We start from the raw sequence: 17,121 nt of genomic DNA on the forward strand, positions 1-17,121 counted from the left end.
TCATTGCCCAAGATTCTGATGGAAGAACAGCTCATAGTAAGAACTATTTATGATGATAAATCGTGTTTGTCGAAAAATGTTAAACGCTTATGCCGCCATTTTGTTTGGTGTAGCTTCGCTTGGCGCAACCTGTATTGAAAAGTAAGGATAATTTAAAAAATGTAATTCAGCGATTGCATTAAGAATTAAATTGTCTATCAATCGCTGTCCACCCTGTATTTTTTAGTCAAGTTTATGAGTATTTATGTATAAGACTAGATCACTGTCTAATATGGCGCCCGACATTTTCTGACCAGCTTGCCTACTTTTCTCATTGTCTAACCATGATTTTGGTGGCTAAATATGCACATTTTCGAACAAACTCTATATGTATGTTGTAATATGATGTTACAGGAGTGTCATCTGAAGAATTCTGAGAAGGTTAGTGAAAAAATTAATATATTTTGGCGATGATAACGTTATCGCTCTCTTTGCCGTGAATCAATGCTGGGGTAATGTTTGCACATGTGCTATGGTAATATAACGATTTATTGTGTTTTCGCTGTAAGACACTTAGAAAATCTGAAATATTGTCTGGATTCACAGGATCTGTGTCTTTCAATTAGTGTACGCTGTGTATTTTTAAGAAATGTTTTATGATTAGTAATTAGGTAATACACGTTGCTCTCTGTATTTTTTCTAGTCGAGTTGTGATGGTGGGTGCAATTGTAAACTATGATTTATACCTGAAATATGCACATTTTTCTAACAAAACCTATCCTATACAATAAATATGTTATCAGACTGTCATCTGATGAGGTTTTTTCTTGGTTAGTGGCTATCAATATCTTTATTTGGCCGAATTGGTGATAGCTACTGATGCAGTAAGAAAATGGTGGAGTAAGAAAATTGTTGTCTTTTGCTAACAGTGGTTAGCTAATAGATTTACATATTGTGTCTTCCCTGTAAAACATTTTACAAATCAGAGATGATGGCTTGAATCACAAGATCTGTATCTTTCATTTGGTGTCTTGGACTTGTGATTTCATGAACATTTTATTTTATGATATCCCTGTAACTTTAGGCTAGGCTATGCTAGTCAGCTTTTGTGTTGGGGGGGATCCCGGATCCGGGTTAGGGAGGCGTTAGAGGTTAAGGAGAAGTTTATCTAAAGTTCCATGCATAACACTTGTATTTATATCAACATTTATGATGAGTGTTTCTGTAAATTGATGTGGCTCTCTGCAAAATAACCGGATGTTTTGGAAGCAAAACATTACTGAACGTAACACGCCAATGTAAACTGAGATTTTTGGATATAAATATGAACTTTATCGAACAAAACACACATGTATTGTGTAACATGAAGTCCTATGAGTGTCATCTGATGAAGATCATCAAAGGTTAGAAGTTAAACATATAACAATTAATTAAATAGTATTCTTGGGGCACCATGGAAAAAACGTTTATTTAACTAGTTACCGTTTTCCGAATGAACTCTTAAAGATATAAAGAGCTCTTACATTTCAGTCATCAATCAGTCATTAATTAGTTGTTACCTTCTATCAATCTCATTCGGAATGTCACAAAACTCTTGGATATCTGCACAAAACCTAGCATAAATGATGAATCAGCGATATACAAATTGGCTTAATTATTAATTAAATAATCACACAGAAGGAAATATACACACAAACAGGATAGCTTACACATTGATCAAATCAAAATCAAATCAAATGTATTTATAAAGCCCTTCTTACATCAGCTGATGTCTCAAAGTGCTGTACAGAAACTCAGCCTAAAACCCGAAACTGCAAGCAATGCAGGTGTAGAAGCATGGTTACTACACAATGCAATGAAAAGTCCCTAGTGGACTAAGCCGATATGATGGCTTAGAAGACAATGGAAAGGGGTGGGGACAGATAAAGAGCCGGGAAAGACGGAATGGATCCACTACTTACAGTTGGTACCTATGCTCATGGAAATGCTAATACTTTGCACATGAACGGCCGCTCATTTGAAAAGAATTGCAATGTACATATTTACGCTTGTATGTCTTGTTGTCTTTCTCTGTAGAAATCACCATTTTCTGTGGAGAGTAATTCATCAGAAGTCTGGTTGTGTTCCTTAGAAGTCACAATTTATTTTGTAGCTGGAGCTTCTCAGATTTCTCGGAGTGTCTGTTATAATAAAAACGTCAGACGTACCAATGGTCGTTTGATAGGGAAATATTCTTCTCTCCTTTTCGGGTCGAGTTTCCTAGCCTATTTTACATATACAGCTGCAGACTGTGAATGTATAGTCTTTTGTTCTGTAGATTTCTTAACCTCTAACGAGTCACAACACCGGATCCGGGATCCCCCCATCAAAAAAGCTGACTAGCATAGCCTAGCCTAAAGCGACAGGGATATCATATAATAAAATTCTCATGAAATCACAAGTCCAAGACACCAAATGAAAGATAAACATCTTGTGAATCCAGCCAATATTTCCGATTTTTTAAGTGTTTAACAGCGAAAACACAATATAGCATTATATTAGCTTACTACAATAGCCTACCACACAGCCCCATTCATTCAACATAACGTTAGCGTTAGCGAATAAACCAGCAAAAGATATTAATTTTTTCACTAACCTTCTCAAACTTCTTCAGATGACAGTCCTATAACATCATATTACACAATACATATAGAGTTTGTTCGAAAATGTGCTTATTTAGCGGCACAAATCGTGGTTATACAATGTCAATAGTAGCCAAACTTCAAACAAAATGTCGGGAGAAATCTTGGGAGAGGCACCTAATCTAATCAATAACTAATCATAAACTTCTTTGGGCTGCAAGCCCGAAGCCGGGCACAATATGACAACAGCCACTTCAAGTGCAGGGCGCGAAATTCAAAATATATTTTTTAGAAATATTTAACTTTCACACATTAACAAGTCCAATACAGCATATGAAAGATAAACATGGTGTGAATCCAGCCAACATGTTCGATTTTTAAAATGTTTTACAGCGAAAACACCACATATATTTATGTTAGTTCACCACCAAATACAAAAAAGGACAGACATTTTTCACAGCACAGGTAGCATGCACAAAGCCAACCTAACTAACCAAGAACCAACCAAACTAACCAAGAAACAACTTCATCAGATGACAGTCTTATAACATGTTATTCAATAAATCTATGTTTTGTTCGAAAAATGTGCATATTTGAGGTATAAATCAGTTTTACAATGCAGCTACCATCACAGCTACCATCACAAATAGGACCGAAGCAGCCAGAGTAATTACAGACACCAACGTCAAATACCTAAATACTCATCATAAAACATTTTTGAAAAATACATGGTGTACAGCAAATGAAAGACAGGCATCTTGTGATTCCAGCCAATATTTCCAATTTCTTAAGTGTTTTACAGCGAAAACACAATATAGCATTATATTAGCTTACCACAATAACCAGAAACACAAGCCATTCCCCAGCAGCAAAAGTTAGCGATCGTAACAAACCAGCAAAAGATATATAATTTTTGACTAACCTTGATAAGCTTCATCAGATGACAGTCCTATAACATCAGGTTATACATACACTTATGTTTTGTTCGAAAATGTGCATATTTAGAGCTGAAATCAGTGGTTATACATTGTGCTAACGTAGCATCTTTTTCCCACAACGTCCGGATATTTTTCTGACACCCACATATTCTGACCAAATAACTATTCATAAACATTACTAAAAAATACATGTTGTATAGGAAATGATAGATACACTAGTTCTTAATGTAATCGCCGTGTTAGAATTCTAAAAATAACTTCATTCCGACATCCAGCTTAGTTATAGAGAGAGAGTGCCCAAACTCTGGGCGCAAACTACTAGTACAACATGTTCGACAGATATATGAAATAGCATCATAAAATGGGTCCTACTTTTGACGATCTTCCATCAGAATGTTGTACAAGGGTTCTTTGTCCAGAACAATCGTTGTTTGGATTTAGAATGTCCTCTTCTCCAGTCAATTAGCACGGAAAGCTAGCAAAGTGGCGCGAAGCACTCCTTCCTGAACATACGCAGACAAAGCAACACGCCTAACGTCCCGAAAAAATTTCAATAATCTAATAAAACTATATTGAAAAAACATACTTTACGATGATATTGTCACATGTATCAAATAAAATCAAAGCCGGAGATATTAGTCGTCTATAACGACAGCTTATCAGAAGGCAAAACCAGGTCCTTTCACACGCTCTCCAGAAAACAGGAAACTGGTGACACGTCATACAAAGAGCTTTTATTCGACCCCAGATCAAGTTATACACTCCATTTCTTCTCTGTCGACATCTAGTGGAAGACGTATGAAGTGCATGTATTCTAATAAATATCAAGGACATTTATAGGCAGGCCCTAGAACAGAGCATCGATTTCAGATTTTCCACTTCCTGTCAGGAAGTTTGCTGCAAAATGAGTTATGTTTTACTCACAGATATAATTCAAACGGTTTTAGAAACTAGAGAGTGTTTTCTATCCAATAGTAATAATAATATACATATTGTACGAGCAAGAATTGAGTACGAGGCCGTTTGAAATGGGCACCTTTTATCCAGGCTACTCAATACTGCCCCTGCAGCCCAAACAGGTTAACATTTTTCAACAGAAATACGAATTAACAGCATAAATAGTTCTTACTATTTGATGAGCTTCCATCAGAATCTTGTGCAAGTTGTCCTTTGTCCAGAATCATCGTTGCTCGGTTGTAGATTGTCGTCTTCAACTTTGGAATTAGCAGCAAACATTAGCTATGTGGCGCAGACGTGTCCAACTCTTCATAACGCAGCACAAAGAAAATTCCGAAAATCACAATATACTGATATAAACTGATATAACTCGGTTTAAAATAACTACATTATGATGTTTTTAACACCTATATCGAATAAAATCAGAGCCGGATATATCTAACGCCTATAACGAGAGCTTTTCAGAATGCCATCCTGAGGTCTGTCTCGCGTCATGACGAACGTTGAAAAGACTGCACCCCCTGTTCCAAGAGCTTTTATACGGCCTCAGATCTACCTAGCAACCCCATTCCAATTCTCACTGCTTACTGACATCTAGGGGAAATCGTATGCAGTGCATGTCGACCCATAGATTACATGCAAATTAATAAACTGACCCTGGAACAGAGTGCCCGATTTCAGATTTCTCACTTCCTGACAGGAAGTTTGCTGCAACTTGAGTTCTGTTTTACTCACAGATATAATTCAAACAGTTTTAGAAACTAGAGAGTGTTTTCTATCCAATAGTAATAATAATATGCATATTGTACGAGCAAGAATTGAGTATGAGGCAGTTCAATTTGGGAACGATTATTTACAAAGTGAAAACAGCGCCCCCCCTATTGACAAGAAGTTAACCATTGGTAACGTATTCAGCTGGCGCTGCACGTAACTGGTCTATAGAGTGGTAGCCATTTATATTGCCAGCCATTTCAACATGTAGCTACAGCTCCATGCTCTCTGGTCTATAGAGATTTTCTTCTTCTCTGTTGAAAGTTTCAGAGTGTCTAGCCATTTCGTACCTTCCAGCTCACACTATCGGTCCCATTGGTCTAATGTTAATTCCGCTAGAAGTGGGTCTTATGCACAAAAGGGGAATTCCATGACGCTGACATAATGTCTGTGCTCACGTGGGTGTGGTCAATGACTGGTTAAGACTTTATATGAAAAACAATTATCTCATTTAGAAGGCTAAAATCACATTTCATCTTCTCACAAATAGTTTCATATTTAATCATATAAGTTCCCCAACATTTGGATGTGAACCTGACAACTGGGAAATATACACATTCAGAGATACAGTTATGTTGTTATACTGTCCTTAGTTACATCACAAAATATTAACAATTTCAACAGGATTGTTCTTTAAGTACCCATGGACCATTCCAACTGTTTGGATTACAGACATATTGATTCATGATTTAACCTTTTGATGTCACCGTACTGCAAAATCTCTCTCTGTTGTGACAAGGGGATTTTCACTTCCCTTTCATTTTGTGGGAGAGAGAGACTTCCTGCACGTATTTACGACCGTCAAAAAATGGTGGGAGTGAGGGAGAGAGAGAGAGAGGGGGGGGGGATCTGGGACCTATGATCCTCACCCAAAAGAGCACGTTTTGACACTGTTCTCTGTCTACTTCAATACAGGATGGAAGAGGAGAAGCAGATGGAGACGACTTCCTTGGCAGGCAAGTTCCAGGTAGCACAGGGCATTCCAATAGGGACAGATGTTTCCCCGCAAGGAGCGAAACATCCATTAGGCCCGAGCAGCATCCTGCCATAGGTGTTGAGAATGAGAAAGTTCCAATTTGTGTTTTCTAAGTTCGTGCAGAATTTAGATTTGTTTGCTAAGCATAGCTACCTCATTCCTGCAATCCCCGGGTAGCAAACCACTTCCGCATCGGAACTCCGGATTGTCCCGGACAAGAGCGTAATAAACACAGCTGGTGTCTCCCGACAGCAGTTGCCCCCCTGTATGTTTATCGAAGAAGACTTGAGCTTCATTTGCAGTGGAAAATGTGTGTTGTGTTCTGGAAAGGCAAGATTCATTTTTTGATGGGTGGAGGAAGCCACACCTTAGGCTTAGTTTGCGTTGTTGGGATCTCACCCCGTTGTAGGTCTCCCTCTGTTTTAGCAGTTCGGTATAAGGGCACAGGGCGAGACCCAGATGCAGACACGGGAGGCAGATGGTTCGAGTCTCTGATATTTATTAGTATCCAAGGGGCAGGCAAGGGAATGGTCGTGGACAGGCAAAGGATCATAACAAGGTCAGAGTCCAGGAGGTACAGAGTGGCAGACAGGCTCGAGGTCAGGGCAGGCAGTATGGTCAGGCAGGTGGGTTTAGAGTCAAGGCAAGCAAGGGTCAAAACCGGGATGACTAGCAAAAAACAGAGAAAAGGAAAAAGCAGAGTAACAGGCTGGTTGACTTGACAAAACAAGACAAACTGGCACAGACAGACAGAAAACACAGGAATAAATACTGTGGCAAAGAAGGGGGTCGAGTGATAAATGGCAGATATGTGAGAGCAGAACCAATAAACAGGCTCTATCACTAAAATGGCCACATTGATCAGAACTATACATCACAAAATGGCCGACGGCCATAACTACAATTCCTAGAAGCAAGGGGAACCCTCAGAAGGTGGGGCCGACGCACAGATAAAGGGTCAAGACAAACCAGGAAGAGAGAGAGAAAGGGCTGGAAGGATTTGTGAACCAGAGAGAAAGAAACGATATATATCGGCTCGATTTACCGTGTATGAGCTGGACTGTTTGGACTTACCTGTTGGCGTTTGGCCCATGTTTGATTGAAGCGCATGTCCAGGACACCTGGAGTGCCTCGACTTCAAGATGGCCATATTTCTTCATTACACAAAGGAATAACCTCAACCTATTTCTCAGGACTCTTGACATCTAGTGGAAGCCGTAGGAACTGCAAAAAAATCGCTTAGAAATCTGGTTTCCCAATGAAATCTCTTTGAAAAGACAGTGACCTCAAAAAAAAAAATCTGAATAGTTTGTCCTCGGGGTTTCGCCTGCTAAATAAGTTATGTTATACTCACAGACATGATTCAAACAGTTTTAGAATCTTCAGAGTGTTTTCTATCCAATCTACTAATACTATCTACTAATCTACTATATATCTACTATCTACTAATAATATGCACTTCTTATCTCCTGGGGATGAGTAACTGGCAGTTGAATTTGGGTATGCTTTTCATCCAAATGTGAAAATGCTGCCCCCTACCCTAGAGAAGTTAAAAGGTAAACAAGAAATGCACTCTCTCGGTCTGGCGTAGGAAAAAGCTCTGTGACATGGCAGGGTCCACTCATTCAGACTGCTCTTACTTCTTCATTTTTCAGAATACAAGCCTGAAACAATTTCTGAAGACTGTTGACATCTAGTGGAAGGCATAGAAACTGCAATTTGAGTCCTAAGTCAATGGATACTGTATTGGCATTGAATAGAAAACTACAAAACCCTCCAAAAATATGTCCTGAATGGATTTTTCTCAGGTTTTTGCCTGCCAAATCAGTTCTGTTATACTCACATACACTATTTTAACAGTTTTGCAAACTTTAGAGAGTTATCTATCCAATTCTACCAGTTATATGCATATCATATATTCTGGGCCCGAGATGCAGGCAGTTTAATTTGGACATGCATTTCATCCAAAATTCCGAATGCTGCCCCCTACCCTAGAGAAGTTAAATTGTATCGTTTATTTACTATTAGGGTACCTAAGGTTTGATTATAAACATTGATTGACTTGTTTGGGAAAGTTTATTAGTAACGTTTGGGATTAATTTTGTATGCATTTTGATGGAGGGAAACTGGGTGGATTATTGACTGAAGCGCGCCAGCTAAACTGAGTTTTTATGGATATCGCTACCGTCCCACATAACCTAGAGAAGTTAAATTGACGACGTTATGTCCGGTTGAAATATTAGCGATTATTTAGGCAAAAAACAAACAAAAACAAGGTTTGAATATAAACATCGTTTGACATGTTTCTATGAACTTTACGGATACAATTTGGATTTTTTTGTCTTCCTGTTTTGACTGCGTTTGAGCCTGTGGATTACTGAAGAAAACGCGCAAACAAAACAGAGGTTTTTGGGTATAAAGAGACTTTTGCGAACAAAAGGAACATTTATTGAGTAAATGAATGTCTGCTGAGTGCAACCATATGAAGATCACCAAAGGAAAGGGATTAATTTTATCTCTATTTCTAATAAATGTTCTACTTGGCTGGCTACTGTTTGTGATGATTTGTCTAGTGGGCTATGTTCTCAAATAATCGTAAGGTATGCTTTCGCCGTAAAGCATTTTTTAAATCTGACAGGGTGGTTGGATTCACAAGCAGTTCATCTTTAAACCTATGTAAAATATGTTTTGTTTTCTGAATTTTTATAATGAGTATTTCTGTATTTGAATTTGCCGCCCAGCAGTTTCACTGGCTGTTGAAGAGGTGGGACGCTACCGTCTCACGTGCCCAAGAGAGGTTAAGACGGAGAATCATTATTGTCTTTACCGGAGAAAAATACCAAAGAACGTGCTGTCATTCCCTCGCTTGGAAACACTAATGCCAAAATGGGAGCCACCTAGAAAAACTACTATTTCTGGCTCATTTTTCCAAAAAACAGTCTCAGACTCTTTCTAAAGACTGTTGACATCTAGTGGAAGCCCTAGAAACTGCAATCTGGGAGGACTTCACCTTATAATAAAAGTGACAGCCATTGAAAATAGTGGTAGGCTGAATTTCTTTGGGGGGGATGGTTTGTCCTCTGGGTTTTGCCTGCCATATCAGTTATGTTATACTCACAGACATTATCTTAACAGTTTTAGAAACTTTAGAGTGTTTTCTATCCACATCTACCTATTATATGCATATCCTAGCTTCTGGGCCTGAGTAACAGGCAGTTTACTTTGGGCCCGCTTTTCATCCAGATGTGAAAATACTGCCCCCTATCCCAAGAGACGTTAAATTGCATTGAGAAGTATACCAACACAGTCATCAGAATCATCAATAAGTGCAATGATGACGTCGTCTCCTCAGTGACCTTACGTACATATTCCAAACAGAAGCCATGGATTACAGGCAACATCCTCATCAAGCTAAAGGCTAGAGCTGCCACTTTCAAGGAGCTGGACACTAATCCGGACGCCTATAAGAAATCCCGCTATGCCCTCAGACTAACCATCAAACAAGCAAAGCATCAATACAGAACTAAGATTGAATCCTACTTCACCGGCTCTGGTGCTTGTCGGATGTGGCAGGACTTGAAAACTATTACGGACTATAAAGGGAAACCCAGATGTGAGCTGCGCAGTGATGCAAGCCTACCCGACGAGCTAAATGCCTTTTATTCTCGCTTTGAGGCAAGCAACACTGAAGCACCAGCTGTTCTGGATGACTGTATGATAATGTTCTCGGTAGCCGATGTGAGCAAGACCTATAAACAGGTCAACATTCACAAAGCTGTGTGGCCAGATGGATTACCAGGACGTGTACTCAAAGCGTGCGTGTACAAACTGGTAAGTGTCTTCACTGACATTTTCAACCTCTCCCTGACCGAGTCTGTAATACCTACATGTTTCAAGCAGACCACCATAGTCCCTGTGCCCAAGGAAGCGAAGGTAACCTGCCTAAATGATTGCTGCCTTGTAGCACTCACATCGGTAGCCATGAAGTGTTTTGAAAGGCTCACATAAACAGTATCCTCCCTGATACCCTAGACCAACTCCAATTTGCATTCCAACCCAACAGATCCACAGATGATGCAATCTCAATCGCACTCCACACTGCCCTTTCCCACCTGGACAAAAGGAACACCTATGTAAGTATGCCGTTCATTGAGTACAGCTCAGCGTTCAACACCATAGTGCCCATGAAGCTCATCACTAAGCTAAGGACCCTGGGACTAAACACCTCCCTCTGCAACTTGATCCTGGACTTCCTGATGGGCCGCCCCCAGGTGGTAAGGGTAGGCAACAACACTTCTGCCACGCAGATCCTCAACACTGGGTCCCCTCAGGGGTGTGTGCTTAAACACCTGTCAGCAATGGGTGTGGCTGAAATATATCTGAATCCACTAATTTGAAGGGGTGTTTACATACTTTTGTATATATAGTTTATTTCATTAGTAATAAAGTTTATCCTGTTGAGGATAGAGGGCGCTATTTTCACTTTGGGGAAAAATCGTGCCCAATTTAAACGGCCTCGTACTCTATTCTTGCTCGTACAATATGCATATTATTATTACTATTGGATAGAAAACACTCTCAAGTTTCTAAAACCGTTTGAATTATATCTGTGAGTAAAACAGAACTCATTTTGCAGCAAACTTCCTGTCAGAAAGTGAAAAATCTGAAATCGAGGCTCTGTTCCAGGGCCTCCCTAATAATTTGCTTGAAATTTATGACTATACATGCACTTCATACGCCTTCCACTAGATGTCAATAGGCAGTGAGCGGTGAAATGGAGTGTCTAGCTGTATCTATGGTCAAAAGAGAGGTCTTGGAATGACATGACCCCAATTTCCTTTGTTCAGGAAGACGCGGAAAGGACATCAGCATTTGCTTCTGAAAAGCTATCGTTATAGACGGCTAATATCTCCGGCTTTGATTTTATTTGATAAATGTGATAATATCATCGTAAAGTATGTTTTTTCAATATAGTTTTATCAGATTATTGAAATTTTTTCGGGAGTTTTGGCGTGTTCCGTTCTCTGCGTTTGGTGACGATGGACAGCTTCGCGCCACAACGCTAGTTTTGGTTGCTAATTCAACAGACAAAGAGGACATTCTAAATCCGAACAACGATTATTCTGGACAAAGGACCACTTGTACAAGATTCTGATGGAAGCTCACCAAAAGTAGGACCCATTTATGATGTTATTTCGTATTTCTGTCGAAAATGTTTACTATTACTTTCCGCCCAGATTTTGGGCGCTGTCTCGCTATAACATAAGCTGTATGTCGTACTAAAGTTATTTTTAGAATTCTAACACGGCGATTGCATTAAGAACTAGTGTATCTTTAATTTGCTGTCCAACATGTATTTTTTAGTAAAGTTTATTATGAGTTATTTGGTCAGAATAGGTGAGTGTCAGAAAATATATCCGGAGATTCTGGAAAAAAGTTGCTACATATTAACAATGTATAACCACGGATTTCAGCTCTAAATATGCAAATTTTCGAACAAAACTTAAGTGTATTGTATAACCTGATGTTATAGGACTGTCATCTGATGAAGCTTATCAAGGTTAGTGAAAAATTATATATCTTTTGCTGTTTTTTTTACGATCGCTAACTTTTGCTGCTGATAAATGGGTTGTGTTTTTGGCTATTGTGGTAAGCTAATATAATGCTATATTGTGTTTTCGCTGTAAAACACTTAAAAAATCTGAAATATTGGCTGGATTCACAAGATGTTTGTCTTTCATATGCTGTACACCATGTATTTTTCATAAATGTTTTATGATGAGTATTTAGGTATTTCACGTTGGTCTCTGTAATTACTCTGGCTGCTTCGGTGCTATTTGTGATGGTAGCTGCAATGTAAAACTATGATTTATACCTCAAATATGCACATTTTTCGAACAAAACATAGATTTATTGTATAACATGTTATAAGACTGTGATCTGATGAAGTTGTTTCTTGGTTAGTTTGGTTGGTTCTTGGTTAGTTTGGTTGGTTTTGTGCAAGCTACCTGTGCTGTGAAAGAAATGTCTGTGCTTTTTTGTATTTGGTGGTGAGCTAACATAAATATACGTGGTGTTTTCGCTGGAAAAATCGGACATGTTGGCTGGATTCACAAGATGTTTATCTTTCATTTGCTGTATTGGACTTGTTAATGTGTGAAAGTTTAATATTTCTACAAAATATTTTTTGAATTTCGCGCTCTGCCTTTTCAGTGGAATGTGGGCGGGGTTCCGCTAGCGGAACCCCGGGGCTAGACAGGTTATAATACATTCACCACTGAGTTATGAGCAATATTGACCATGTATCATATGTTAAATATTTATCTAAGGTTAGGAAGTAGTTATTCTGAAATAAAACCAGACAATCTTCATGAGATTTTATGATGAGTTATTTATTAGCATTTGACTTATCTGCACACATCTTGGTAAAACAAGTATATACTAGAATTAAACAAGCAGTATATAAAAGGCTGATTAGTAGGCATTCATGCTGAATGTTATAAAATACTTTCCCTAGATTTGCTCAGCAGCAGCAGGGGGAATGAAAAGGATAAGTTATACAATATTTGACAAGTAGTGTAGTACAGAAAATACATATTTTTCAAATGTGTTTTGTTAGCACTCAGCAATCTGAGAAGAAATGTTTTAAAGTGCTAGCTACACAAAAGCAAAGCTAATTTAATAATCAAGTCATTCATACTTTAATAGCCATAGCTGAGCACATCACAAGTGTTTGTTTCAATTCCTCCCCATGACATGTTTCTTGGTATTTTTCTCTGGTTTTATAAAAAGTATATAACATTTTGGAGCAAAAATACAAATCAATAATCCAAAGGAGGAAGACAGAATAGCAAAGATCTCCACAGCTACAGTGAACTTCCCAGGAGAGCTGACATAAGCTGGGATAAAGGTGATCCAGACTGCACAGAATATGAGCATGCTGAAGGTGATGAATTTGGCCTCATTGAAGTTATCAGGCAGCTTCCGAGCAAGAAAAGCCAGAACCAAGCATATCCCTGCAAGAATACCTATATATCCCAACACTGCATAGAATGCAGTCTCGGAACCAGTATTACATTCTAGAACTATCTTCCTATGACTATATCTGAAGTCCCTATAAGGCGGGTTCAGGTTTAGCCACAGCACACAGATAAATATCTGAACCACGGTGCAGGAGCACACGATGATCCTCTGCTGGGAGGGCCCAAACTTCCCTGCCACGTTGTTGCCGGGCAGCGTAGCCCTGAAGGCTGTTACCACCACGATAGTCTTGCCCAGCATGCAGGAGATGCAGAGGGCAAAGGTCACCCCGAAGGCGGTGTGGCGCAGCATACAGGTCCAGGCGGTGGGCCTGCCGATGAAGGTGAGGGGACAGAGGAAGCACAGGAAGAGAGAGAACAGCAGTAGAGAGCTCAGCTCAGAGTTACTGGCCTTGACCACTGGTGTGTCCTTATAGTGGATGAACACCAGCATGGTGGCAAACGACAGGCAGGCCCCGAGCAGGGACACCATAGTAAGGGCGATCCCCATTGGTTCGTGGTAAGACAGGAACTCGACTGTTTTCAGGATGCATTGGTCCCTCCCGTCGTTGGACCAGTACTCCTGTGGACAGGGGCTGCAGTCCGCTGCTCCTGAATAACTCACACACAACACCAGCTTATAGTTCATTAATAGCACAAATTAGTTTTCATTTTGACTGTGGATACCTGTTGATTTTGCAGTGTGTTGACTGTAAACCTACCTGTTGATATTGCAGTGTGTTGACTGTAAACCTACCTGTTGATATTGCAGTGTGTTGACTGTAAACCTACCTGCTGATATTTCAGTGTGTTGACTGTAAACCTACCTGTTGATATTGCAGTGTGTTGACTGTAAACCTACCTGCTGATATTGCAGTGTGTTGACTGTTGGCTTACCTGTTGATATTGCAGTGTGTTGACTGTTGGCTTACCCGTTGCATTGGCTATTGTCCCATCAGCACAGGGGATGCAATCAAAACAGCAGACAGATTTTCCTTTGATTTGGGCTTTTCTGGTTCCAAAAGGGCAGATTTGAGAGCACACTGCTTCAGGAATCTAATGAGGAAAGTAAATATGTATAGTAGTAGTATTATATTATATTATTATTAGTAGTATTAGTATACATGTTTGCAATTTTCCATGCAAATAAATATATACATTATTGTAATGCATCTTTCTACCCTAAATAGTCTGTCAAAGGTGTGCTGCTATAGCTACCGATTTCCCTGTCCTCCAGACTATGCTATCTTCCTGGATGCTGAGCTCGTAGGCCTGGTTAGCAGCTAAGCCAAACTGGCCCACAGTCACATGCTGCACCTGCCCTGCCCTCAGCTGCCAGTTGATGACGTCATACGAGGCAGGGGGGTCTCCATTTTCGTCAAAGAACACAGCCTCACCGAATTGATTTATGAAATGCACAGTCTTCAGTTGATCACTGACCTATCGATTAGAAGAAGGATAAAAAAATAAATGTTTTTGCATGAATAGTAGTAGGACAAGAAAAAAGCCAATGCTTTTTTGTCCCCCTCCTCAGCTCACCTCATTAGGCTGTATCTGTGATAGATTTACACATGGTCTCATAGTGCTTTCCTTTTCTTTTTTGCAAAATATTAAGCGATGAAGGGCGTGTGCAACAGCATACACTGCCTTATACACATTATAAGACACTCTCAGCTGTGTGACGTTGAAGAACAGATCCTGTGAGTCCACAAGTGTCTCCGCTCCAGTGCACGTCTTACTGCTCGTCTCAGAGACTGAGGGCTCACCGGCTGAGAGAGGCCGACAACCCACTATCTTCTCCCAGAAATCCCTCACAAAGGCAGCCTTTCGATCTGTGTATGGACTGATGCCCATGAGAAAGTGTCGTAGTTTTGGGATGGCCATCTTCCGCACCACAAATCCTATGGCACCACCGAAGGAGCTGTATATTTCAGGGGTGGAGGGCCGGGCTGCTGTGATCCAAGCCTCACTGGCGATCCACTGAATGTGCGTTATGTTCTGCCTCACCACCTCCCTCATCAGCGGGTAAAGGTCACCCTCAGGAACAAATGACAGGATGACTCGGACTGTTGATTGTTTGATCATGTCCACCACATCAAGGATTTTACTACTTGGGTAGGTTCGTAACACCGTCCCAACGAATGCAATGCAAACCCCAAGTTTTTTAACCTCTTCAGTGAAGGCTTGGACCCCATTCCGGCCATAGTCATTATCGGACTGTATCGCCCCAATCCAAGTCCAGCCAAAGTGCTTGACCAGGGCTGCCAAAGCCTTAGCCTGATGGTAGTCGCTGGGGATGGTGCGGAAGAATGTGGGGTATTTACCTTTATCACTCAGACATGCACATGTGGAGAAGTAACTGACCTGATAAAAGGCAGAAGAAATAAATAAATAAATAATAGAACGAAGAAGAAAGTCAATGAAAAGCTTTCTATCTTTACTCAAAGTATTATTTTTGATTTAAAAGCTTTACAATTATGAGAACACATCACACACCTGACATGCAAACATTACAGGATACCAAGTAAATCGGTATTGTACATCTTTTCAATTTAGCTAGACACCCATCACAAATGAAGCATGTGGCTCTTACCATTGGCACTCTGAATGGTCCCAGTGTTCCAGCCACAGCCAGGGACTGAGAGGAGCCTGATTCAGCTATAAGGGCAGATATAGTAGGTAGGCATGGGGCAGTGGGCTCGATCTCCTCTGGACTGCTAACCAACGTCAGAGCAGCCCGTAAAGTATTGGTGGGAGATGCACACGAGTCAAGGATCCTGTAGCCTAGGGAGACGTTGGGTAGTAGACTACTGTCTTTGTTTATTTCATCAATCGCAAACATCATCACTTGGGTCCAGCGAAAGGCCCGCATGTCAAATCTGCCAGAGCAGGTTTTCAGGAGAAGAAAAGGGTAAAAGAAAGAGTTAATAATCAGAATGAACAGACATACACACAACTGTTATCTCATGGTACAGACGGGTGGCACACTTACCCAGCACACTTCACTTTATCAGGCTCCTTCACAAAAGAGGCACTGCTGTCCTCTTGTTTGTTGAATACAGGGAAAATGCCCCCTATCATGACATCCCCTGCTTTGAACAAACTAGGCATGTCAAACCGGCCCAATAGTTCACAGGCAAACGCTGTGTGGATGCAGAGCAATGGCAATGAGCCGAGTATAACCCTCTCTAGTCCACACATGATCGTTCAGCATCTTGTGAGCGGGTTCCGTTCTATGTCTGGGCTTTATATACACCTCTGTTCCTGTTGGGGATGTGTGTGTGTTTGGGATGTGTGTGTGTTGGGCATGTGTGTGTGTGTGTGTGTGTGTGTGTGTGTGTGTGTGTGTGTGTGTGTGTGTGTGTGTGTGTGTGTGTGTGTGTGTGTGTGTGTGTGTGTGTGTGTGTGTGTGTGTGTGTGTTGGGGACAGGCAGGAGGTGTGCCCACTGGAAAACCTCCTCAGTGATGCTTCTCCCAGAGGGTTCAGCACTGGCATTCTTGGATTGGCACCACTTGGCAAAAATAGTGGGTACAACAATATGATATACACATAGCTTAAAGGGGACTATAGAACAATAGAGAATAAAGAATCTATCTATTTATGTTGTAGAGGGGGACTAGAACCTTTAAAAACATGGAATTCTCATTCAAAACGTTTTAACGGCTTTATGGAACGATAAACATGGTAGTAACACTTTACAGTAAGGATCTTTAAATAGCTACCACACCTTTAAGCTAACTTTACTGGACTTGACTTGGCAAAATGTAGCTGAAGTTTATTTTAAGAAAAGCGAAGAATAGATTACAATTTGTCTTGGCACTCAGGGCGAGGAACCATCTAACATCTATTAGAAAGGGAA

The 17,121-nt window shown here is 40.3% G+C and overlaps 1 protein-coding gene across 1 annotated transcript; it reads right to left on the reverse strand.

Moving 5' to 3' along the window:
• Positions 1 to 12,980: 12,980 nt before the first annotated feature.
• Positions 12,981 to 16,342, reverse strand: LOC120028795 (extracellular calcium-sensing receptor). Its single transcript, XM_038974036.1, is given in 6 exon segments — positions 12,981 to 13,867; positions 14,194 to 14,317; positions 14,579 to 14,701; positions 15,053 to 15,625; positions 15,855 to 16,140; positions 16,248 to 16,342. Coding segments are annotated over 6 exon segments (2,088 nt in total).
• Positions 16,343 to 17,121: the final 779 nt, after the last annotated feature.

The sequence above is a fragment of the Salvelinus namaycush genome, chromosome 34, assembly GCF_016432855.1.
Source record: "Salvelinus namaycush isolate Seneca chromosome 34, SaNama_1.0, whole genome shotgun sequence".
Classification (NCBI taxonomy): Eukaryota; Metazoa; Chordata; class Actinopteri; order Salmoniformes; family Salmonidae; genus Salvelinus; species Salvelinus namaycush.